The following is a 25,071-nucleotide window of genomic DNA, read 5'->3' as shown; positions in this document are numbered from 1 at the left end:
TCTGCCGTCCTGTCTGTCCCTCCTGTCCTCTAGCAGGTGACTTCTGCCGTCCTGTCTGTCCCTCCTGTCCTCTAGCAGGTGACCTTTGAGGTTCCTGAATTACCTAAAAACAACTTGACACCTCTTGCTATGCCTTCTTTCCTTCGTCAGGGATTTAGGCTCACAAACGCATGACTTTGAGTCATGGACCCATGGCTGCCACCTGCTAGCTGTGGTGAGCCCTTTTGCTGAACCTCGGTAACAAGAACCTACTCTGGCCGGGCAGTGGTGGCTCATGCCCTTAATCCCAGCACTTGAGAGGCAGAGGCAGGTGGATTTCTGAGTTCAAGGCCAGCCTGGTCCACAGAGTGAGATCCAGGTCAGCCAGGGCTATACAGAGAAACCCTGTCTCAAAAAAGAACCTATTTTGGCTTCCTTGTTGTCTTTGCTGGGTTGACCTTTCACCTTTCATTTGTCAAACTGTATGTTTGACCCTGGCTCAGAACTAAGGCGCCGATGAAAGACACAAGTCCTGCCCCCTCCTGAGTTTAGGTGTCTGCTCAGTGTTGTGACTGCAGAGGAGAGAGGGAAGAATTAGGGACTGGGTGGGCAGAGGAGGTAAAGTGTGAACGGAGCCCCAGTAGAAGGGTAGAAAGGGCTTCTTGTTAGGGTAAGCCACCGTATAAATGCTCAGTCACGTGGGACAGGTCTACTCAGTCTCAGATCACTTCAGTGGAAGCCCCAAAGAGCACCCAGGAGAGCTTGCTAAAACTGGAATGATACACGGAAGGAGCATGGACGGCCCATCGTTAAGATATTGTTAGTAGTTATTTTTGTGTGTATTTACACATGCCGTGTGCACATGGGCACGTGTGTGTGTGTGTGTGTGTGCACGCGTGTGTGCGTGGAGTCAGTTCTCTCTTTCCACACTTTTGTGCTTTTCAGGGATCGAACTCAGGTCTTCGGGCTTGGTGGCAAGCACCTCAGACTGATGAGCCGTCTCGTCGGTCTCGCAGTCCGTGTGTTTACAGCTTGAGAAAGGTTATTTTTGGCTGCCCTGAAATACTTTCAGGTGGATGAAAATGTCAGAATTCATCTCTTTTTATCAAGAGTGCCCTTCAGGTGAACGTGGTGTGAGTCTTCATGGCTGGCCACTTGGACAGACATTCTTGTGGTAAATGTTGTCTAACTTACTACTTTAATAGGCCAGAAGACAAAGGATTCTGTATGAGTTAATAAAAAGATGGGAACTGGGTAGGGGTGACAATAATACTGGCTCCAGTGGCTACTCTTTATGGGCCAGTCCCATGCCAGCTGTGTATTTATGACTTCATTTCATTGACATTAAACAGCGGCCCATTTAGTTCCATTCTACAGGTAAGAAGACTGAGCCATGAGAAGTATAATGACCTCTTTGGGGCCATGCAAATGGTAGAGGCCAAAATTTGAACACACAGTTTTTAGTCCTGGCGCTGGGTGGTTGGAGATGGTGACCTTGGGTTTCGAGCTGAGGCACTGGGACTCTGTTCTATCTAGCCTAGTCCCAGTGACAGAGGCTGGGAGGTTTTCAGTGGATGGAGACTGAATTGACTGAGCAGATGAGGGTCTAGAATAGCTCTGGAGGACTGCTGCAGGGGCTGGTAGGCAGGCTGTTTGTGCCTGTAGGTGGGACAGACAGTTCCTCTGTGACATCTAGACAGCTGAGTGAGCTGAACTCTGCAAGTGCATCTGTCTAGTCCTGCCCTTAGGCTCCGACCAACCTGTGCCTTCTGAAAGTGTCTGTGTGTGTGTGTGTGTGTGTGTGTGTGTACACCTGTATAATAACACTTGGCTCTTGGGGAGGACTAGGGGCATTAAGGGGGCTCAGGGCAGGAAGGATGTCCTGGCAGGCAAGGGACAGCTACTCCAGGCGCAGGAGGTTACATAATAGGCAGAACCCAGCTTTACCTGCTGCCGCCAAGCAAGACCAAAGCTGCCCTATGAACCTGACCCTTGGCTCTGACCCTTGGCTCCAAAGTCCCAGCCTTTGGAAACCTCCTGTCTGTCTCACTGTACTCAGTCATGCCAGGAAGGGTAGGGACAGCTTCCTCAGGTGGGTTTCAAGCTTCCTAGCATGTAGGAATAGAGAGGCCAGCTGTGCTATACCCCTGGGAATGTCAATTCCATCTGGCGTAAAAGTCAGGAAGAAACTGGATCTCAGAGCTGGGCTGTGCCCCTGCCTCTCCCTGCAGGCAGCTCCCTGGCTGAGGTGGAGGTCTTTCATCAGCAGACCCTTCCCACATTTGAGGACACATTTCAGATCCCTGCTTTTCAAATGTGTGAGGGTTCTATCTTTAGTCCCCTCTGAGCTCTGGTGTCCTCCTCTACTTAGAGAGCCAAGGCCTAACTCCTAGGCTGTCAGAAAGATTAAACAGTGCCACAGGTGTGGGGCAGAGAGCCCAGCCTTGACATGCGGCAGGCACTCACAGAGCAGCTGTGGTACAGGTCCTCGTGTCTGCTCGCCCGCCCAGGTCTCTCTGCTTATGGGAAAAAGTGAGTCTGTATGTGACCAGCAGTATGGAGAAATGCAAAGACATGGTGGATACAGCCATCACTTTCACAAAGTAGAGCAGGGCCGGGGAAGCCACCAGCAGGGGACACCTACCTGCCCCATCCTTAGAGCAATTTAGGGAAGCTAGAGTATCTATTCCAGTGGTCCAGTTGGGACACAGGTCTCTCATGGGTAGTTTGCAGAAGGTTGCACCATCTATATGGCAGAGCTTGGCTGTGTGTGAGCCCCTTCCTTCTCCCTAGGAAGAGGTAATATTTGAGCTGAGACTTTGAAGATAGATGGGATGTTTGGTAGGCAGAAGAGGAGGGTGGGTATCCTGGGTCCTAGGTCTATCCTTCTGGGGTTGGGAGGGGCTGCTGCCGAGAGCTTGATTCTTGCATCGAGAAGCAGGGGTGGAGGGGACCCGTGTAGAATGGATTGGTCGCCCCTGCCTCCCTGGCTATTGGAAGCAGCCAAAGATGGAGTGTCTCAGGGTGTGTGTGTGTGTGTGTCTGTCTGTCTCTCTCTCTGCAGGTAAACTGTGACGTTCTCCTTCCTTTTGTTTCTCTTTTTCAGAATGGCCAGGCTTCAGGGGAAGAAGCTGGACTTCAGCCATCCAAGGTGAGGACTGGAGACTTCAGTGAAGTCTGGATTAGAAAGGAGAGAGGAGATGTGGAGGCCCCGACCTCTCATCCCTCTGCCTAGCTCGGCTCTCTTCCTCTGACTCTGTCTCTGCTCAGGACAGAGACCGCTGCTTTCAGCTTTCCTTCCTCAAAGGTGAGGGAGCTTTCACTCCTGGGCTCAAAGGTGTGGTCCAGGAAGGGCCAGGAGCAGATTCAGGACCCAGGAGTTCTGGCTGGCTGTGACCTATACACACCACAGCACTTCCTGGGTTTATTATGTCCTCTCAGTTTGTGCCTGCGGAATGATTGGTGAGCTCTGTGTGTCCTGCTGAGCTCCTTGGTGGGAGCGGGTGCCACAGGGGCTTGGTAGCATTTGGCTCTCTGAATTGGAGTGGTAGGACCGGGAACCTGGTGGCTTTTCTAGCCTGACAGTGCCCAGTGCCTCTCAGATGGCTTCTTGAGCTCCCAGAACAAGGTGTAGCCATTTATCCCAGCTGTCTCTGCTTCCCCGGGCGACCTGCCAGTCCTTTACCCCTTCCTAGTTTTTATTTAAAAACAACAAAAAATTAGTACTTTTTTTGTTGTTTTTTGTTTTTGTTTTTTCGGTTTTTTGAGACAGGGTTTCTCTGTGTAGCCTTGGCTGTCCTGGAACTCACTCTGTAGACCAGGTTGGCCTCAAACTCAGAAATCCACCTGCCTCTGCCTCCCAAGTGCTGGGATTAAAGGCGTGCACCACCACCACCTGGCCTGTTGTTCTTTTTTAAATTAATTTTTTTTTAGACAGGGTCTTGGCGTGTAACTCTGGCTGGCCTCAAACTCAGAGATCCATTTGCCTTGCGTGGCCTCCCAAGTGCTAGAATTAAAGGTGTATACCGCCATGTCCAGCCCAAAACCAGCACTATACTTTGATTTAATAATTTCGTGTATGCTTTTGTGTGTATGTGTACACGCATGCATGTCCCTAGGCATGTGTGGAGGTCAGAGGACAACTTGCTGAGGTCGGTTCTCTCCTTCTGTCAGGCAGATGCCAGGGATCAAAGGCAGTTTGTCAGGCTTGGCAGTCACTGCCTTTACCCACTGAGCTATCTCACCTGTCCGCCTTGCTGTTATACATTGCCAAAAGCTCCTGTGCGACCTTCGTTGGGTACCTTGTCCTCTCTGAGCCCTGCCTTTCTCACCTCTGTAGTAGGAAGAACTACGCCTAAGTCACACACAGAGATAGAGAGAGAGAGAGAGATAGAGAGAGAGAGAGAGAGAGAGAGCGAGCTGTTAAGTCACAGAGATAATGCTGTTGAGAGGCTTTGAAAGCCCTCTGGGCAGGGTCTCTGCAAACCCAGATTCCAGGTACCCTGCCCCACCAAAGAGCTTTTCCGTCTCTGTCCTCATCTGAAAGTTGGGGAGTAACCCAGGACTGAAGTGAAGGACCTGACATGGTAACCGCTGGCTCATGCTGGAACTACCCTGGTGTGTTGCTCTGTTTAACTTCCTGCCCAAGGCCCCGCCTTCCAGGCCTAGGTCAGCCCAGCTGTAAGTGTGACCTTTGATTTAGAGTCAGGCTTGGCTCTGAGGTTTACATCGACTTAGTTTCCTAACATAAGGTAGCTGAGCTGGGTGTGGTGGGGCGTGTGTAGAAGTAGGCCCTTGCCCACTCCTGCTGTTAGTTACTGTGGCAACGGAGCCATGGGGACTGGTAAGCCTTGTAGCTTGGACTTTGTTATCTCTGACCATGTCTGGAGACTGAGCTCTAGGAGCTGCTCCTAGTTTCCTTGTAATAAAATGGGGGAGGAGCTGGGGAGTGGTAGTGCAGGCCTTTTACTCTCTGTGCTCTGTGAGGCTAGCCTATGCTCTGTGAGGCCAGCCTGGTGTACAGGGTGAGTTCAGGATAGCCACAGCTACACAGAGAAACCCTGTCTCAGGAAAACAAACAAACAAACAAACAAAAACCCCACAGTGATCCATTGTGTCCCTATTGGAGACCAAGGCACTCAGATCTTAGGTTTGAAGATTCAAGGGGTCACAGTAGAGGTTTGGGGGGAACCTAGTAGTGAGCTCTACTTGGTATCTCAAGGGTCAAAAGAGCCAGGTCTGGAGATAGGCGGTAATCCCAGTTCTAGGGAGGTAGAAAGAGGAGAAAAAAGTTCAAAATCATCTCTGGTGTATAGTGAGTTTTGGACTAGCCTGAGCTATGTAGTACAGAGTGCATTTTGGACTAGCCTGAGCTACTTGAGCCTCTGTCTCAAAACCAAACCAAGAGAGGGGCAGGAAGTTTGTTGAAGCCCAAACCTGTGCTCATTCCACAGTCTAAGGCCCTGCTCTGAGGTGGAAGGTCCCGGGGTGGAGAGAGTATGACTTGGGGCGGGCAGTGCTCAGATGCCACACAGTGGAAAAAGCTGAACTGTGCCTGGCATCAAACAAGAAGCTCGTTTATTTATTGTTTCAGATTTATTTTTATTTTATCGTATATGTGTCTTGCTTTCATGCATGTCTGTGCCTCACGTGTGTGGTGCCCAAGGAGACCAGAAGAGGGTGTCAGGTCCTCTGGAATTGGAATTAGAGATGAGTGGTAGTGGCTAAGGAGGTGTTGGGAATCAAACCTGGGTCCTCAGGAAGAACAATGTTCTTAATGAAAGAGCAATCTCTCCTGCCCTGTGCACAATTTCAGAGGTAGAACATTTTTCCCAGGTGAGAAAAATGAAGCCTTATGTCACCTGGTGATGGGGGTCAAGCTTTGTTTGACCGCAGCAACATTCCTCCCTGGCTGCTGAGTTCCTGAAGAGGAAGAACAGTGGGTATCTACCACCCCAGGTGCCAGCTAGCTCTGAGTGCAAACTCAGCCCTGACTGTGGCTCAAGGGTCCTCACTGGCTACTTCTGTGCTTAGTACACTAGGGGGCGCTCAACCTGCTGTGGGACCTCATTGTTGTGTAGTGGATGGAACAGGCCAACTGTCCTTCAGCGCATACTTGGTGCATTATATTGTTTCACTGAGAGACGCAACCTCACCCAGGGGCACTGGACACCACACAGCCTCAGAGAGCACCCAGGCATGGAGGGAGGGCGGAGGCAGGAACACTGCAGTTGGTGCTAAGATGGGAAGATCACATGGGCACGGGCACACAGCTTCTGGATCCCCACATTCCTCTCTGGAGAGTGATGAGGGGTCCAGGCATCTTCAACCAGTGTCACCTGAGCTCATGGCTGAATGTGGAGCAGAGAGGTGGTCTCTGCTGTGTGTGGCAAGCAAAGGAAGGTTGGGTGGGCTCTGGGCCACCGGCCTACCTTCCCTGGGGAGTTAGTAGTTTCCTGGGCTTTGAGTAGCCAGAGATGGACGCAGGCCTTCCATGTGAAGATGAGACTTGGGAGCCAGGCAATCTGGGCTCTCTTCCTGTTCTCTGTTTGCCTAGCCAGGGACAAGTTGCTCCTTCAAAGGACAGAACAGAGGCTATCTTGCTGGGCATGATGACACAGGCCCTTAATCACAGCATTTGGAGGCTGAGGCAGGTGGATATCTGTGAGTTCTAGGCTAGCCTGGTCTACATAGCAAGTTCCAGGCCAGTAAGGCTACTTATCAAGACCTTGCCACAAAACAAGGAAAAAAAAAAAAAAAGAATCTAGCTCTTAGGGCCACCTGGAAGAGAGATTGTGCTGTGTACACATTAACAGTATCCATCAAGGGGCTGGAGAGATGGCTTAGCGGTTAAAAGCACTGACTACTCTTCCAAAGGTCCTGAGTTCAAATCCCAGCAACCTCATGGTGGCTCACAACCATCTGTAATGGGATCTGATGCCCTCTTCTGGTGCATCTGAAGACAGTTACAGTGCACTTAACACAATCAATAAGTAAACCTTAAAAACAAACAAACAAACACAGTATTCCTCAAGGTCTGTCTGTACCCAGTGTTGCTATCTAATGCTGGCTCCTTTATCCATTACAGATGGAAAGAGAGTTGGGGTTTAGCATTGATGGTGTAGGGCAAACACTCTTTGGATACTCAGAAATATCAGGGTTCCACTTACACTCCCCCTCCCCTCCTGGGAGCAGCCTGGGAAAGCCAGGCCCCCTCCTCTGGCTATCTCCGGAGCTGGACCCCTTTGAAGTGCCTGCAGGTCTATTTTGAGAGCGGAGTATCTCCCGCCTCCCCTCTTCTCTTCCTGTTTATGAAACCCTGATCCCTCGGATCCCTTATGCTCCCCCTGGCCTGGGCAGGATGTGACTCTGGGCTATGGGGAGCCTCAGGCAGCCTCAGGGATTGAGACACTTCTGTGGATGACCGGAACTGGCCACACTACCTGCTTAGCGCCTGGGATGCATGAAGGGCCCTCTTCCTTCAGCCTGCCCTGGGGAGCGCCTGTGGTCTAAATAGAAAGAGGTTTTATTTACAGTGTCCTTTCTCCATGGCCCATTTGGCGCCCGGAGACATCCTTCCAAGGGGATGGTTTGAAGCTTCATCTTGGCAGGGGAGAGGCAGATATTGAGGTAGGCATTTTGCCTGGGAGCAGGCGACTTGCACAGAGCCATTACCCCACTTCCCATGGGCCTTGCTCACACCGCTCATTCTCAGCGGGGACCCTTTCTGTCTATCCCATGCCTGTTCATCTTCAAGACCCAGCTGGACTGTCTTCATCCAGAAGGTCTTCACCCTCAACCGTCTCTGCACCTCTGGGCAGCGACAGCATCTTAACTGCAGCTCTGTAGCAGGACAGTTGTCTCCCACCTGAATAAAGCAGGGGCCAGGAGCTGTCAGCCGTGTCCCAAGGAGAGACCAGTGTCTAACGCTTGCAGGAAAGTTTTGATGGGTAGGGGGAGTCAGTGATGAAATGTGGGAAAGCTTTGGCTTCTCCTGCAGGTGCAGGTTTTTCAGTTTAACCTTTACTGTCCCCTGTTCCGTCCTCATGGCTTGGGGCTGGTCACTTTCTTTCTGAGTCCTGTCTCCTTATCACTGAAATTGGGAAATGGTCCTTCCGTGGGTGCTGTGCCAAGCCCAGGCCTGGTGGACCTACATCAGCAAAGGCTGAAGGACTGAGTGCTTCCATGTTCATGTGACAGGAGGCTTAATGCTCAGTGCTTCTTCCCTGGCCTGACCTGGTGCCTGGGACCAGCCCCTCCCTAGGATGCCTAGGCACAGCCATCCTGCTGAGGACACACTGGGAGACACACCTGGGAGGTCCTGCAGATGTTGCCAGCTGGGGAAGGGGGTGCTAGTGACTCTTAGGATGAGCAGCTGACAAGTAGGCTTGACCGTAGCAAGAGGCCCTGCGTGGAGGCCTGAGAGGACAAAGATCAGATGGTGTGGAGATAGGCTTTTCCTCCTGCTGCTCTGGGGAGGGCCAGGAATATAAGTGGGTCCCTCCCTCCCCTCATCAGAGGCTTCAGGTCGTCACGCAGTTCAACTAAGGAAATCCTGAGTGCGTTTTCTTCTTCCCGTCCCTTCTGGTAGCTACAGTGCTTCTTTCCCTGTTAATGGGGACTGGTGGGTTGAGGGAATCCTGGCAGAAGAACTTGTGGAGAGTCTTCGGGCTGGCTGCCCCTGTCTGAAGAAGCAGTCAGCGCTTTGGTCTCGGGGAGGCGTCTTTCACAATCCCACAGGCCATCTACCACAGACTGTTATCAGAGCCCTGTGAGGACAGGGAAGGGGAAATGTGGGGTGCGTGAGGGGGCATGTGTTTCTACACTGGACTGTCACCAGGCAGAGTGAATCTGTCAGTTCTGTGAGTGTGTTAGCATCAGAGGAGCTGAAGCCCTGGAGAAAGGGGTAGACCTGGTCCACTCCTGCTCTCAGTAGCCTCTTCATCTTCTTCTTGGATCCTGACTTCTTGTCTATCCCAGGACTTAGGATGTGTCTGAACAGAAACAGGACCAGGCAGGGTGCTGCCTGCTCTGTTGGGGAAGGGTTGTCTAAGTTCTTGGCTGGGTCAACCAGACCTGCCTTGCAGACTTCTGACCCATATGTCCTCGGGAAGCCCCCGGGGTATATTTTCAAGTTCTGAATGCCTGTTGTGTGGGCATCGTGACCTTGTGACTTGGGTCTCCTTTCCTGTCTTCACTCCCTGGGGGTCAGGAGACAAAAAGGTATGCACCTTTGGGCTCTCCCTGAGTCCTAGCATGGGGTCTGCAGTGTCCGCTCCTTAGCAAGGGAGCTTAACCCATCTTGAGTTCCTCCTTCCTGCTGAGAGGGAAGTGAGAAGGAGGGGAGCCAGAGACCCTGCCTTCTAGGCTAAGAAGGCTAAAAAAAGCAGAAGTTATAGGAGTCACAGGCCCCTCTGGTCACCGGCCTGAGCCCCACCATGCAAACACCCGCTGATTTCCCCAGGGTTGAAAGAGACTCCGGCGTCTATCCCAGAAAGGTGAGGAGAGGGGTGGTTCATCTCCAGAAGTGTCTGTCAGAACGACTCTGCACAGAATAGGTTTGGGGGAAGCTTTTTGACCCCTGGAGTTTCCGGGTAGCTGCATCTGTCCCAAACGGGTCTACTCAGGCAGACTGCTCGGGGTTGAGGAGCAGATCTCAGGGTGGGATGAGCAAGAATTGCTGTGTGGCCTTGGCCTATGCACACTCACTCTCTGGGCCTTGCCTTCTGCCTGTTCCACCAGATTACTCTCTGGGGATTGGCTGGCCCTCAGTGTTCAGGAGTTTGATGGTGCAGCGGAGAACCTCTGAGTTCCGGAGTGAGGGTTTGGAATGGGAAGTCCTGGAGTGCTGTTAGGACAGAGAGAGAGGGACGGGCTTGGGAGGGCAGGAAGTGGGCTCTGGCTGACTTACCTGCCCACCCTTTCCTGGCACTGACTGTAGGCTGCCGACTACAGTCAGACAGAACCCAGAGGAGGGACTTGGCTCGGGACAGCACTGTCATTGGTTTGCCTTGAACCTGAACCACAGTTTCCTGTCCCCCCCAGAGGGGTGAGAAGTTTTAGGGATATTTGGATGAGAGTCCAGTTAAGAGATGGCTCTTTCAACCTCTTCGTCAGCCCTGGGGCTCCCTAGGAACTCTCTGAAAAAGTTTGGAAGACCTCACTTTGGGACTGACCACTGACCCAGTGCAGCTGCTAGGTACTGAGGCTGGTGGCATAGGTTCCCTGCTCTTTCCCTACCCCGAGGACTCAAGAAGAGACTCAAGAATCTGCAACTCTGCCCTGCTCTGTCCTTCCCTGGGGGATCCCTGCCCTGCTACCTGCCTGAGTCTGCCCTGGCCCCCTGTCAGTCTGTGGAGGTCTCAAATTCTGCCTGGCTCCCTGCTGCCAGCTCTTTCTCTCTTGTTGGGTTCCAGAATCTGTCTCTAGTTGATAAGTGCCAGTCTTCATGAATTGGGTACATGATAAGTGTTGAGTGGCTTCTTCCTTCTGTCTCTGCGTGTCCAGATGAGTCTCTATCACAGAGTCATGCGTTCCCTTCTGTACAGTGGATGTGTATTCCCGCTTTTGCCACTGGGTACAGGTCTCCCAGCACCTCTGTGTGTTCATTGTATGTGCCTGTCCGTTTCTGTCTGTCGGGTAATGGCTCCAGACTATCTATCTCTTGCTGGTTGCCAATACATCCTCCCTGCCTGTTGGATATATATATATATACACATATATATATATGTATATATATATATAAAACGTGTATATACATACATACGTATATACACGTTGTATATGTATGTCTGTCTTGTCTGATGGGTATCTGTCCTTGGCTGCCATTACGTGGTAGATGCCTGTCTCTGTCTACTGGGTACCTTGTCAGGTCCCTGTTATCTAGGACTTATCTCCTCAGCAGCTGGGTTGATATGGGGCGTTCTCTTTGTAGGAGGATGGAGGGGAGGGCCAGAGGGCAGACCTCAGGCCCCGAGGAGTGGGGGGAGAGAGAAGGGAACAGAGTGAGGGTGGATGGCTGGAGCCAGGAAACCACAGGCCCCGTCTGATTGGCTGTCTTGAGCCTGGCCCAGCCCCCACGCCTTCACCCTGCACATCCGCCTCTGGCCCAGCCACCTCCTTGGCAGCCCCAGTGGGTTGTTGCTTACCCTTGCCATGGTGCTGTGGCCCTGCCGGGCGGATGGAGCAGGACCCCAAGCTGCCCCGTCTGCGGCTCAGGACCCTGCTCCCTTGGCTGCTCGGGAAACAGCGGTCCAGGATCAGCCAGACTTTGCCTGGCCCTGGCCCTGGTCCCCAGCAGGACTCGGTAAGTGGACCCGGATATCTGCTCGTGGCTTGGCAGTAGCCTCTAGAACAGGTGTTTGGGCAGCCAGTTTGGTCTAAGTTAGCTTTGGACTCTTCTGGCCCTGCTAGATGAAGACTGGACCTCGCCTGGACTTACTTCCTGGGGAAGTGAGGAGGCACCTCAGTGCTTCAGCGCAAGGCAGGCAGATTGGAGGGGCGGAGAGGTCCTAAAACAGCAGTGACCCAATGCTTATCAAGGGAAGTTCGGTAGGGTACAGGGTTGCTCCAGATAGGCACTGAGTGGGTTGGGGGATGTCTGGCTGACTCTTGGGTCTCTGTGTACTTCAGTCTCATCCATACAATCAGAGAGTTTATCTCATCTTATCCAACCTAGCCAAAAAAAAAAAAAAAAAAAAAAAAGACCCAGCTCTACCTCATTATGAGCTCAGATCTTACTTCCTATTGTGGCAAAAGCCTAATAGCTGGGGGAGGGGAGCCTTGAGGGAGGGCCTGCCTTCCTAGGTCCCTGCACCAGACCCAAGCCTTGGTCAACTCATCCTGGCCATGTCTGTACCTCCCTTCGTGTCTGAGCAGGCTGGAGCATCCATGCCACAGGAACTGGGCCTCACCTGAGTTGACACACTCTGGTGGTTGGCCTTTGAGACACTGTTGGTACCTGTGAGCCTGACGGCTGTTGAGGGAGTGGTCTCCTGGGCCTGGTTCCATCTGGTGGATGGCTTGGATAAGCTATATGCCATGTTGCCCGGGAAGGGCCCCACGTCTACAGAGGGGCCCACACACCACACACCACACACCACACCTACCAGCTCTGTCCCTCTGTCAGGAGGAGGCCATCCTCAAGGAGATCTCCATCACACACCACGTCAAGGCTGGCTCTGAGAAGGCCGATCCATCCCAGTTTGAGCTCCTCAAGGTTCTGGGCCAAGGATCCTTTGGCAAAGTAAGTTCAAGCCCCTTATTGGGAGGGTCTCACAGGTTGTGTCTGAGGTGGAATGTCAGGGGTTACCTTGGAATGCACCAAAGGATCAGAGGGCAAGGGGGGGGTCAGGTCCCCTTGATCTACTGAGGGAGAGCTGAAGGTCCACTTGGGGCCCCAGGGATCATCTAAGTCACTGTGGCAGCTGGGAGCCAGTTGGGCCAGCCAGCCACCTCCCACCTCCCTCCCACCCTCTGCCTTCTCAGGTCTTCCTGGTACGCAAGGTCACCCGGCCTGACAGTGGGCACTTGTATGCCATGAAAGTATTAAAGAAGGCCACACTGAAAGGTGAGTTAGAGTGCTTCCCTGGAAAGAACTGAGGCTGGGCTTAGGATGAGGGAGAAGCCCAGGCTGCAGGATGACAGAGCCGGTGAGGGAGGTACCTCGTTCTCAGGAGTCTCTGGCATGGAGGTGGAAAACAAGCTGCCCTTGCCTCTCCTTCCCCCTCCTCTAAAACCTAGTAAAGAGGTGCTTAGACGGGAGTGCTGGGGGTGTGAGATAATCTAAGGGAGACCCCCCCTTCCCTGGGAGATTCAGACCATAGAGGGATAATGTGAGAGCCGGGCAGTGGTGGCGTGTGCGTGTGCCTGTGATCTCAGTACTCAGGAGGCAGAGGCAGGTGGATCTTTGTGAGTTCAAGGCCAGCCTGGTCTACAGATTGAGTTCCAGGACAGCCAGGGCTACACAGAAAAACCCTGTCTCAAAAAAGCCAAGAGAGGAGGAGGAAGAGGAGGAGAAGGGCTTGAGAGAAGAGGCAGGCAGCCTGAGAATGTAGAACCTGGGATCCATGAGAGGGTTAGTGGGGGACAGGGCCACAGAGTTGGATGACCGAGGGGTTCAGATGGATCCCCGAGCTGAAGTCAAGGATTCTTAGAAAGTAGACGAGGACGGTTAGTAGTTGGCTGAGGGTCAGTTGGCTCTGATTGGTCTGGGAACCAATATAGCCAGAAATCAGGTGGAGCCCATGCTGACCCCTAGCTGCGGGTGTAACAGGGAGAAAGGAGGGGCCAGCCTTAAGGTCTGATCTGTCCTTAGCCTATCAAAGGATGTCTGCTGGATGATGGTAGTTTTAGTGTAGGCTAATAGTAGGATTGTCCCTCAGGAGAGATTGTGGGAGTCGCAGGGGAGGAGAAAGATGCAAAGATGTGGCCCTGCTGTGAGGGGTTCATGGACTGGCGGGAGAGTCTTTACCTGGCCTGGCAGTTGGGTATAGCAATACCAGGCTGTGTGCATGGATATCCAGGCCAAGGAGTTGAGGGGTGGGCTGTGGATTCATAGGGGTCAGATGAGGAGTCTGGGGGACACTTTGGGGGCCAGGGCAGGACCTATGCCTTTGAAGGATGTTAGGAATTTACCAGAACAAGATGGTAAAGTAAGGAAGGACTCTCCCAGAAAGGAGGAACCATGTCTCTGCGGTGGCTGAAATGTGAGGTGTGTCTGAAAGTGCCTAGATTAGTTAAAACCACACATGGCCCCTGCCACATCTAGCGAAAGAAATTCAAGAATTAAAACAAAATAAAACGTATCCTGACGGGAAACGCCAGCCTTGTGGGAGCCCAGAGATCTCAGCCTTGCCTGCAGGGTAGATACTTCCTGGAGGTTGTGGGGTCTGAACTTAGTCAACCAAAAACCTGTTGGTGGTCAGAATTTGCTTGCTATCTTTGTTTATCCCCACCCCCAACCAGACATTCATTAAGTCCTGTCATTGAAACGCATGGTAGAGATGGAGGCAGAAGGATCAGAAGTTCAAGGCCAGTGTTGGCTACACCCTGACCAACTTGAGAATCAAGCCTGGCCAACTTGAGAGCTTGTCTCAAATGATCCTCCCTAGCAGCAAAGCAAAAGGAAAAGGAAACTGATAGAGCCCGTGAAGATCTGTGTAGACCCAGAATCACATTTTAGTATTGAACTTAGGGATTGTGACGGGGGATAAACAGGGACTTGATAGTGTGTGCTAAAGGGGTGCAGAGTCAAAGGCTGGGGACCTCGGAAAATAAGGCACCTGGGGCACATGGTGCTCCATGGCTACAGAGGGCCTGGTGGTAGGTGAGGCTAGACAACTGGGCGAGACACAAGGACCTGCCTGGACGTCTCCAGGAGACCAAAAGCTGCCTGAGGACCCAGAATATTCTGGGGAAGAAAAAACCAGCTGACTGTCCCAAGGGTGAGAGCACCCTAAGAGTGCTTGGAAAGGCTGGGGAGCCTTGGAAGGCTGAGTGTGAAACCTCACCCAGAGGTGGGCTTTTCAGGTGGGTTTTAGTGACTTCTTTTCTCCTCTGGCCAGTGCGCGACCGTGTTCGGACCAAGATGGAGAGAGACATCCTTGCTGACGTGAACCACCCATTCGTGGTGAAGCTGCATTATGGTGAGGCCACCGACCCCACCCAAGTGCCACTTGTCCCCTCAGTGTCCACCCTTGCCTGCTGCCTTCCTCGTTCCTTGTCCCACCTCTCAGGCCTGGTTGACACAAGCTAGCACTGACCCAGCTGATTCCACAGTGGCTTTCTCCTCTCTTAGCCTTCCAGACTGAGGGCAAGCTCTATCTTATTCTGGACTTCCTGCGTGGTGGAGACCTGTTCACACGACTCTCAAAGGAGGTAAGCTAGCATCCCACTGCTGGGATGTGGCAGAGTCCCATCCTGAGGCCGATGAAGAGCAATGTGGTGCAGGCCTGTAACTTCCCGGCTCTGTTGAACAATCTAGAAACGTCACCTGCCTCTGGGAGTTTCTCTCAGGATGTGCTGAGGATGACTGGGCCTAAATGTGGCCCTGCTGTAACTTCTGGTTGCTAAGGGATCCCTCAAATGCCTGAGAGAGAGTGGCGAGGGTGTACTGGCCAAGGGGAAGAGGCCCAAACCCACCCAGGACGCTACAAAAAGATACAATACAAAGGACCCAGTAGAAAGAAAGGGATCCTAACCTCATTTCTTTTTTTTTTTTTTTAAAGATTTATTTATTTATTATATGTAAGTACACTGTACTTCAGACATTCCAGAAGAGGGCACCAGATCTCGTTACGGATGGTTGTGAGCCACCATGTGGTTGCTGGGAGTTGAACTCTGGACCTTCGGAAGAGCAGTCGGGTGCTCTTACCCACTGAGCCATCTCACCAGCCCCTAACCTCATTTCTAAAAGACAAGATCATGAATACAATCCAACCTGTGGGAAGAACCAAGCTTGGTCAGGCATTGTGACACAGGGCCTGTGCCTGTTGTTACAGCTACTTGGGAGGCTGAGGCAGGTGGATTACAAGATTCAGGCCTGCCTGAGCAACTGAAAAAATATATGGTAGGGATGTAAGTCATTGGTAGAGTGTATGTCTAGAATATACAAACACTTGACTCAGTCCCTGGGCTCAGGGGAGACTCACACTTTCTAAAACAGCAACAACAACAGGGACACACAGACAGACACGTAAACACATAAGTGTGCATTCAAAGATCAGAGGACAACTTGTAAGAATAGATTCTCTGCTTCCACCATAGGGGTTCCAAGACTTGGTGACAAGAGTCTACCCACGGAATGTCACTCTCTCAGAACCATACTTTCAGTATTTAAAACTCTAATGCTTAGCTGGGCGTGGTGGCGCACGCCTTTAATCCCAGCGCTTGGGAGGCAGAGGCAGGCGGATTTCTGAGTTCCAGAACAGCCTGGTCTACAAAGTGAGTTCCAGGACAGCCAGGGCTACACAAAGAAACCTTGTCTCGAAAAATAATTAATGCTTAATTAGGCAATCCATTTCTATGATCCAAAAGACAGATACTCATGGTAAAGTCTCCTCACTACACAGTCCCTCTACCCCTGCAAATAAACATTTTTCTTATTAGTTTCTATTTTAACCTTCCAATGTTCCTTTCTGTGTATTCGTTCTGTCCCATGTTCTGTATACATGTCTACCCCTCCTTTCTTATATGAGACATAATAGTTTCTGCCCGCTGTTCTGTGCCTGGCCTCTAGTGTCAGTGTGTCTCAGACTGTTCTACATCAGGATGTGAGCAAACTCCTTATTCTGCGTTAAGGCTGCAGAGCTGCCCATTTCCCCCGGGGGGAAGCAGTTTATTCCAGTCTTTTATTCCTGGGTGTTTCCATTCTTTGCTGTTTCCAAACTGTAGCACAGGCAGTGACTTGTGCATTAGAGAAAGATGTGTTGCATTGACTGTGTCCCCAGGGTAGACCCTCCACACCAAGAGGCCCTGACTGCTCAGTAGGCCGGCTCATGGGGAACGGGGTCGGCCAGCTGACGGGTGTGTCTTTCCCTGTTGCAGGTCATGTTTACAGAGGAGGATGTGAAGTTTTACCTGGCTGAGCTGGCACTGGGCCTGGACCACCTGCACAGCTTGGGCATTATTTACAGAGACCTCAAGCCTGAGAAGTGAGCAGAGCCCCTGCCATACTGCTGATCTCTCCCAGGCACAGGGACTGCTCTTGGGCCCTTTTAGAACAGGGCCATTTAGGAGATGGCGTGGCGCTCCCAGGAATTTCTCTCTTTGGGGCTGTCAGAGGGATGGGTGGTTGTCGCAGGTTGTGGCCAACAGCAGGTTCACTTTAGGTAATTAGGAATTGCCTGGTCGGTACTGCTATTACTAAAGGTTGCAGGGCAGCTGTGGCCCTACTCCATTCCCCTTCCTTTTGGTTTTTTGAAACAAGTGCTTTAATCCCAAGTGCTGGGATTAAAGGCCTGCGTTACTATCACCCAGCTCTAAAGGTCATTTCTCCATCCGCTTATCCTGGGGGTTTCGTATGCACTGCCTTCTGGTGCTATGTTGAGAGCTGGGATAGATTCTGGTGGAAGAGTTAGACACACCCCAAGTCAGGCATTGCGGTACTCAGCTGTAGTACCAGCTGCTAAAGAGGCCGAGTCCAGGAGTTCGAAGCCAGCCTGTACAATGTAGTGAAATTGAAAGAAAGACAAGTTCCCCAGCCATTCTAAAGGAGTTACTTTCCCGAGCCTCCATCCTTCCACTTTTCGTTGGGTAGAGTTGGACCATACCCTTCTTCTGGTCAGGCCCAAGTCTCTCCACCCCAAGGTTACTGCTAGAACCTGCACAGAGCCTGCAGCTAAGGATTCCTGACTCCTGTCTCTCTGTTACAGTATCCTTTTGGATGAGGAGGGCCACATCAAACTCACTGGTGAGTGAAGGGCACCTGCTCCTTTGGGCTCTGGGGAGGATGACCAGGCTCCATCTGATAGGTCTCAGCTGATGGCTGTGTTTCCTGGGAGACGATGCCAGTTACATACATGCCAAAAACCTAGGCCTTGTTACTTAGTTATTTTTTTGTGTGTGTATGGGAGTTTTGCCTATATTTGTATCTGTACCTCATGCATGTGTTGCCCAAAGAAGCTAGAGTCGCCTGCACCTGGTTGTTTGTTTGTTTGTTTGTTTTTATTATATGTAAGTACACTGTAGCTGTCCTCAGACACACCAGAAGAGGGCGTCAGACCTCATTTTGGGTGGTTGTGAGCCACCATGTGGTTGCTGGGATTTGAACTCTGGACCTTCGGAAGAGCAGTCGGGTGCTCTTACCCACTGAGCCATCTCACCAGCCCTGCACCTGGTTGTTAACCATCATGTGGGAGCTGGGAATGGAACCTGGGTTGTCTGGAAGAACAGCCAATATTCTTAACTGCTGAGCCATCTCTTGAGGCTCCCTAGGTCTCAGTTCAGACGGAGCTCCCACTGACAACCTTGGTGATACCTGGCTCCAGTCAGAGGAGCTAAGTGTGGTAGCCGTGGGCGTGGCAGGGATCCTAGAAGTGACTTCTCTACCCTCCATGCTGCAGACTTTGGCCTGAGCAAGGAGGCCATAGACCATGAGAAGAAGGCTTACTCCTTCTGCGGGACAGTGGAGTACATGGCGCCCGAGGTTGTCAACCGCCAGGGTCACACTCACAGTGCGGACTGGTGGTCCTATGGCGTTCTGATGGTGAGTGTCCAGGCTCTAGACTCAGTTTCCCCTTGTCTCTCAGCTGCACACTGTTGTACTTTGTTTCCTTGAAAGAGCTGCGGGCTTTAGTCCACCTGCCTGAAGTACCACCCCTCAGCTAACTTGGGGACTCTCCTCCGCTTCCTTCCTCCGGCTTTAGTGCTGCTCCTGGATTCTAGGTTGGGATGGGGGCAGAGGCAGGTACAGGCCTTGCTGCAGCTAGACTTAGACTGTAAAGTCTTACCAGGCCAGCAAGAATCCCCGGACTGCAGCAGGGTAGCCTGGGAAGGAGGGGGAGGGACGTGTGGGAGACAGAGAACAAGGCCACACCTATATGTTTCCTTTCCCCCCCCGAAGTTTGAGATGCTGACGGGCTCCCTGCCCTTCCAGGGGAAGGACCGGAAGGAGACCATGACCTTGATTTTGAAGTAAGTACCAACACTGCCTGGCCCTCCAAGTTCTCCCTAATCCCACCCCAGTTGCAGGGCCAGTGAATTGCTTTTTCCCTGTCTGCAGACCCTTGCTGTCTGCCAGGGCCAGTGGGAAGTGTCCTTAATGTCTCTGGGAGGTGAGTTAGTGGCTGGCTTCTCTGGACTGAGCTGGAAAAGAGAAAGGGAAGGGGCTCTGGGATTCCTGGGTGGGGCTCAGCCCTGATGAGACCTGTGGCTGTTCCAGGGCGAAGCTAGGCATGCCCCAGTTTCTGAGCACGGAAGCCCAGAGCCTCCTGCGGGCCCTGTTCAAGAGGAATCCTGCCAATCGGCTTGGTAAGCAACCCCAGCTCAGAGGAAGGGACATGGCAGTGGGGATCAGGGTACAGCTGCAGCCTAGGCCACGGGGCCACATCTGGGACTGAAAGGAGCTGTTGTCCTTTGTATGAGCAGACAATGCTGCTGGCCACCCTATTTTCTGGTTCCATGTATGGTGCTGGGAGGGTGACCTGTGTGGGGGGAAGGCAGGAACTGAGTCATTCATACCCCCTCAGGGACAAGGACACAGGCCCCCACACAGCTTCTCTGCCAAGGTTGCTGGCTCAAGGGAAGGCGCAGGAGCTTAGGAGCGAGAAAGGTCTCAGGCCTAGCTGTGGCTGTCCCCGCTGCCCGGCACCCAGCAGTACTGTAAACATTTGCTGAGTGATTGAATACGGTTTATGAGCCTGCGCTATGGCAGGGGACCCCACCTTTCTGAGCCCCAGGTTCCTTGTGTCAGTGGAGACAGTGATCCTGCCCTGGCTCCCAGGGATCTTTGATCAGAGGACGTTCCTGTTGTTCAGTGAAGTATACAGTATTTGCCGAGTTTTTTGGATGCTGGCTTTATCTGGATCACAACCAGCTAAGGTCCAGTCCAGGTCCCTGGGTTGAATCGAATGAGCGTTTGTCTCAGGGATAAAGAAGAGAGGTCGAGAGGTCGTAGGAAGAAAAGGGCAGAGAGGAGGGGGGGCCTGTGGTCGGAGTGGATGAAGGCCCTTGTTAGATCTCAAAAGAAGTCCAGCTTCTGTCAGGATTGATGCTTGGACAAGTTTCCCATCCTGCCCAACCCCTCCTTCCTCAGTACACCAGCAGAAGCTCCATAACGTAGAAAATACTGAGCAGGCTCCAGACTTCAGGGTAGTGGGTACTGACGCAGGACAGGGTGAACCCATGCTGCCCTCCACGGTAGCAGCTGGTCCAGAGCCTGGAAGACAGAATGGGTGTCTGAGGTTGGCTTCATTTGGCTTCTTTCAGGCTCGGGCCCTGATGGGGCAGAGGAAATCAAGAGACATATCTTCTACTCCACCATTGACTGGAATGTGAGTGCCCGTGCCTGTGCCCTGTGATGGACGCAGGAAGGGTGAGGGAGGGGCCCCTGCCAACCGTGGCCTCAGCTGTGGGAGGTAGAAGGCGAGCAGCCCTTAACATGCCCTTGGAGGGGTGATTTCAAGCCCTTGAAGACTGCTCTCCCTTGCTGTTATCCACTGAGCAGCATAGCTTCTACTCTTCCTGTCGGGGCTGCTAGCAGGCTGTGGGGTCACCATGGTGACCAGAGCATACACCCCACCTTGCAGAAGCTCTACCGGCGTGAGATCAAGCCCCCTTTCAAGCCGGCTGTGGCCCAGCCCGATGACACCTTCTACTTTGATACCGAGTTCACGTCACGCACACCCAGGGGTACGTTCCTGACCTGACTTGTCTGTCTTGGGCAGGGTAGCAGATCTTTGGGGGAACCCTGGGCTACAGAGGTGACCGAGGATTCTGGAAGCCCAGGTGTGTGGGTAGATAGGCAGTATCTGGCCCCGTGGGCTTCATGCTCCATCCTGACTTCATGCGACCCGACTACTTCCCTGGGCTTCTGTGGACTGCTTTGTTTCTCAGTGAGGAACTGAAGTGTGGGGGTGGTTTAGGCCACAACAGGAAAGTCAGGACCCCCTGCCCCAGGCATCTTCCAGCCCACTGGGACCACTAAACACACAAGGCCTGCGCTTGCATCAGGCATGAGGAATCTGACCTGGCAGACCTATGATGGAGAGGCTCCGGCAGCGCAGAGGGGACAGTGCCCGCAGGCTGGATGAGCTGGGAAACCTGACGTCCAGCCAGATACTGCCAGTGGGTGGGGAGGTGTGTGTTACTTCTGAGGCCTCTTCTTAGAGGGTGATTGTTCCCTCTGTGTAGCTTGCACACCATTGTTGACAGGAAGCGCATCACTTCACAGCTGTCTTGTCTTCTCCTTATTTATCTGCCAAGTCCATACCAGGTCCCTGCTCTATGCCAGCCGTAGTGAGAATGGTGGATTGTGAACAAGACAGAACCGTGTAGCTCAGGTGTCGGTGGGAAGGATTATAGAGGGTCAGAGGAGCGACATCAGGTAGCTTTCTCAGGGAAGGGAATATAGCTAAGACTTGAATGATGGACAAAGGGTGGGTTATCTAATCCAGGAGAACGGCGTGTGTAGTGACACCGAGACACTCTTGAGTGTGTGGAGTTCATCGGGACTGAGTTCCCAGAGGGGAGAAATGAGGCTGAGGCCACGTGGATCTCACATGCCAGACTTGGGGGTGGGGGGTGGGGTGAGCAGTCCCTTGATGAGTGTAGAGCACAGGTGGCCCCAGACTTCTTGGTTGGAACTGTCCCTCTAGCTGTGCTGAGAATAGGCCTAAGAGGGGGATGGACCTGAGGTGAGAGGGTGGGAAGAGGCATCCTGGGCCTGGCCTGAGCAGGAGGCTGGGTGTGGGGCTCTTACAATCTTCACGTGACAGGTCTGGACCAGTCTAAGCACGTGTTGGTTTGCTTATATTGTGTTCGTTAATTGATTATTTGGAGTTTTTAAAGATTTATTGATTGATTGATTGATTGTATCAGAAGAGGGCATCAGATCTCATTACGGGTGGTTGTGAGTCACCATGTGGTTGCTGGGATTTGAACTTCGGACCTCCGGAAGAGCAGTCGGGTGCTCTTACCCACTGAGCCATCTCACCAGCCCTATTTGGAGTTTTTAAGACAGGGTTTCTTTCTGTGGCTCAGGCTGGCTTAGAACTCTCTGTGTAACCCAGTCTGGCCTCCATCTGGAGCAATCCTGACTCTGCCTTCTGCGGGCTGAGATTGCAGGCCCGTGCCGTCATGCACAGCTAAGCATTCGTTTAGTATGTGGATGAAAAATGAAGTCAGAGGAGACCATGGCTCCTCCCAAAGCACAGAGGGGACTTTTATTGTAGATAAAGGGGAGAAGGCAGGCAGAGGGGAGAGTCCTAATGGAACATGGCCGGCAGACTGAACTGCACCATGAGAGGGGTAGGGGGGAAAACAAGAGAGGAGCCGGTGACCAAGGGGGTGGTCTGGGTCAAGAGACCAGAATAGCCAAAATAGCTGAGTTATTTATCAGGCTGAGGAACGAGAAGAGGAAGCCCGGTTCTGGGAGGGAGAGGTTTAGGGTGAGGGCCTGCGTGGAGAGCCCTGGGAGGAACCACAGGTCCTAAGAGTTTTCCCAGGTTTCTTGGAGATCTAACAGTGAATGTGTTTGTGGTTTTTTCCCTGATGCTGGAAATCAAACCTACATTATATGATGTAGGCAGGTGCTATACCACTGAGCCACACATGTTAACAGACAGGCCAAGGCCTGGGGTAGATGAGCCTTAAACATGCTCCCTCCAGGGCTGCCTGCTGAAGCAGGCCCCGGCCCCGGCAGTCTCCCTGTCCTGGACTNCAGGCATCAAGAGTACCCCCTCGCCGGGCGTGGTGGCGTTTTCTAACCGTCACCAATGATGTCAGCACCCACTGTCCAGCAAGATGGAAGCCCAGATGGGTGGTGGGCCACGGACACGTGGCAGAGCCCAGCCCTGAGCCTGCTTGTCTGGAGAGCTGGCGATAAGGGCCGCAGGCTGATGGCGCGGTCTCTGGCAGGTGTACGATGACGGTAAGCATGTCTACCTGGTGACAGAGCTGATGAGGGGCGGCGAGCTGCTGGATAAGATCCTACGGCAGAAATTCTTCTCAGAGCGGGAGGCCAGCTTCGTCCTGCACACGATCAGCAAGACTGTGGAATACCTACACTCTCAAGGGGTGAGGCTCCGTGAGACCGGGGGTGGGGGTGGGGGGTTGTCCCAGGTCACAACCTGGGCAGAATGCAAGAACTGGCTGCCTCAGGACTGGCAGCCTCCACATTGCCAGTCAAAGGGGATTACGGTGGGTAGGTGGTTGGCTGTAAGAAGAGAAATGAGGCCAGACTCAAGACCATTTGTCCAGTACCTACTGTGTGCAGCACACCAGGCCAAGTTTAATTTAAGAGAAAGTCTCCTTTGTTCTTTCATTGGGATTTCCACAAAATCCTGAGTAAGATGTTTAATTGATTGAATGACCTGTCAAGTCACTGGCACTTGACAGGCCAAAAGTCTGAAGGTTGGAGCTGTGCCGTCTTTTCCCCTAGGATCACACAACCGGGGAAAATGGTGACTGGAAGTTGTAAGGAGGGGTAGATTTCTGTTTGGAAGGTGCAGGGTATTCGAGAGAGTGACCCAGGTGCTGAGAGAGAGAGAGTGGGTAGGGCCGAAGAGCAGGGTGTAGCTTTCTTTGTTGATGTTGCCCTGGTGGGTAAACTGAGTGGGGGGCTAAGGTTCCTTATGGTTGTGAGTTTCCTTGTGGCGCTCTATGACTGAGGTGATGTTTTGGGGAGCATCTGGTCAGACAGTGAAGGGTTAAGAGCGATGGCAGCCTGGTATCACGTGCCATCAATCCTAGCACTCAGGAGGCACATGACATGAGATGAATGTTCGAGGCCAGCCTGGTCTAACTAGTGAGACCTTATCTCCAAAGAGGAGAAAAAGTATCGGAAGTCAGACATGGCTGTAATCCCAGCACTTGAGAGGCCAAGGGAGGAGGGAGCATCCCAAGTTGGAGGACAGCCTTGGGTATGTGCCACCAACATGTCACACATGCATGCGTATGTGTGTATGTGTGGTCTTGCATTTGTATAGGCAAGTATGTGGGCAGGTATGCGTACACGTGTGCCAGCATGTAGAGATCAGAGGTTGACGTTGGATGTTGTCCTTAATCACGTGGCTGCACTGTATGTATTGAGGTAGAATCTCTCATTGATCCGGGATTGTGCTGACTAGCCAAGCAATTTATTTTAGGATCCCTGACTCTGCTTCCTAAGTGGTAGGATTACAGGTAGCCTGCCCTATCTGCCCAGTGTTTACATGGATGCTAAAGATCTGAACTGTGGGGCTGGAGAGATGGCTCAGTGGTTAAGAGCACTGACTGCTCTTCCAGAGGTCCTGAGTTCAATTCCCAGCAACCACATGGTGGCTCACAACCATCTGNTGTAGACCAGGCTGGCCTCGAACTCAGAAATCCGCCTGCCTCTGCCTCCCGAGTGCTGGGATTAAAGGCGTGCGCCACCACGCCCGGCTCCTGATAACACAATTCTTGATACCTGTCTCTGAATGGCCCTGACTATTGGCTTAAAACAGATAGGAACTTCTTAACATCAGAGCTCATGGCCTGGGCTTAGCTTACAAGTTGGCCAGACTCTAGAGACACTTGGCCCGTTGCAGAGTAAAAACGGAGGCTCAGAGAGGGGCAGACTCCTGACTGAAGCCACACAGGTCAGATGACACTCAGGTCTTGTGGCTGTTTCTCTTTTGCCATGCCACCTCTACCGAGCCAAGGCCTGATGTTAGGGATGACCTCTGCACCGTAGCATCCAGGGTCAGGCTGACTCGTGTCTCCTGCAGCAACTCCACGGGAAGAACTTGGTTTTCAGTGACGGCTACGTAGTAAAGGAGACGATTGGCGTGGGCTCCTACTCTGTGTGTAAGCGCTGTGTCCACAAGGCCACCAACATGGAGTATGCTGTCAAGGTGAGCCTCCAAACCATAGCTCTGCTGAGGCTGCTGGGTTGGGGTATGATGGGGAGTGTCTGTGGACAATGACAGGTGAACGGCTGCTTGGTTCTTCCTGGCTCTGTAGTATGGCCTCCATAACAATACAAAGAGGCTCGCTCCATGGGTCTTTGCCCCTGACGTTGCTATGGCCTCCCGTTCTCTTCAGGTCATCGACAAGAGCAAAAGAGATCCCTCAGAAGAGATTGAGATTCTTCTGCGGTATGGCCAGCACCCCAACATCATCACCCTGAAAGATGTGAGTGGGGACGGAATCGTAGAAGCCAGGTTGGGGCTGGGATTTGACTGAGAGACCCCATGTTTTTGACTTTGGGGCCTCCTCCCAGCACACATGAGAGGAGACAGGGGTCCCTGAGCCCTCCCCTGAGGGCTTTTTTTTGTGGTTTTTTCCCTGATGCTGGAAATCAAACCTACATTATACAATGTAGGCAGGTGCTATACCACTGAGCCACACATGTTAACAGACAGGCCAAGGCCTGGGGTAGATGAGCCTTAAACATGCTCCCTCCAGGGCTGC

General features: G+C 52.5%; 1 protein-coding gene across 1 annotated transcript in view; it reads left to right on the top strand.

The window, feature by feature from the left end:
- The window catches only part of Rps6ka1 (ribosomal protein S6 kinase A1), a 42,090-nt gene that overhangs the window by 3,978 nt on the left and 13,041 nt on the right, over positions 1–25,071 (top strand). Inside the window, exons 2-17 of the mRNA XM_029476449.1 lie at positions 3,086–3,130; positions 12,107–12,223; positions 12,466–12,547; positions 14,544–14,624; positions 14,777–14,856; positions 16,525–16,631; positions 17,352–17,389; positions 18,042–18,184; positions 18,542–18,612; positions 18,860–18,948; positions 19,906–19,970; positions 20,226–20,332; positions 20,673–20,763; positions 22,555–22,713; positions 24,339–24,512; positions 24,703–24,792. Coding sequence (XP_029332309.1) covers positions 3,086–3,130; positions 12,107–12,223; positions 12,466–12,547; positions 14,544–14,624; positions 14,777–14,856; positions 16,525–16,631; positions 17,352–17,389; positions 18,042–18,184; positions 18,542–18,612; positions 18,860–18,948; positions 19,906–19,970; positions 20,226–20,332; positions 20,673–20,763; positions 22,555–22,713; positions 24,339–24,512; positions 24,703–24,792 — 1,539 coding nt within the window. The remainder of the gene's footprint in view (positions 1–3,085; positions 3,131–12,106; positions 12,224–12,465; positions 12,548–14,543; positions 14,625–14,776; positions 14,857–16,524; positions 16,632–17,351; positions 17,390–18,041; positions 18,185–18,541; positions 18,613–18,859; positions 18,949–19,905; positions 19,971–20,225; positions 20,333–20,672; positions 20,764–22,554; positions 22,714–24,338; positions 24,513–24,702; positions 24,793–25,071) is intronic.

The sequence above is a fragment of the Mus caroli genome, chromosome 4, assembly GCF_900094665.2.
Source record: "Mus caroli chromosome 4, CAROLI_EIJ_v1.1, whole genome shotgun sequence".
In the NCBI taxonomy this organism is placed as follows: Eukaryota; Metazoa; Chordata; class Mammalia; order Rodentia; family Muridae; genus Mus; species Mus caroli.
Note: the sequence above shows the minus strand (reverse complement) of the source record. Positions and strands in the feature narration are given on the sequence as shown.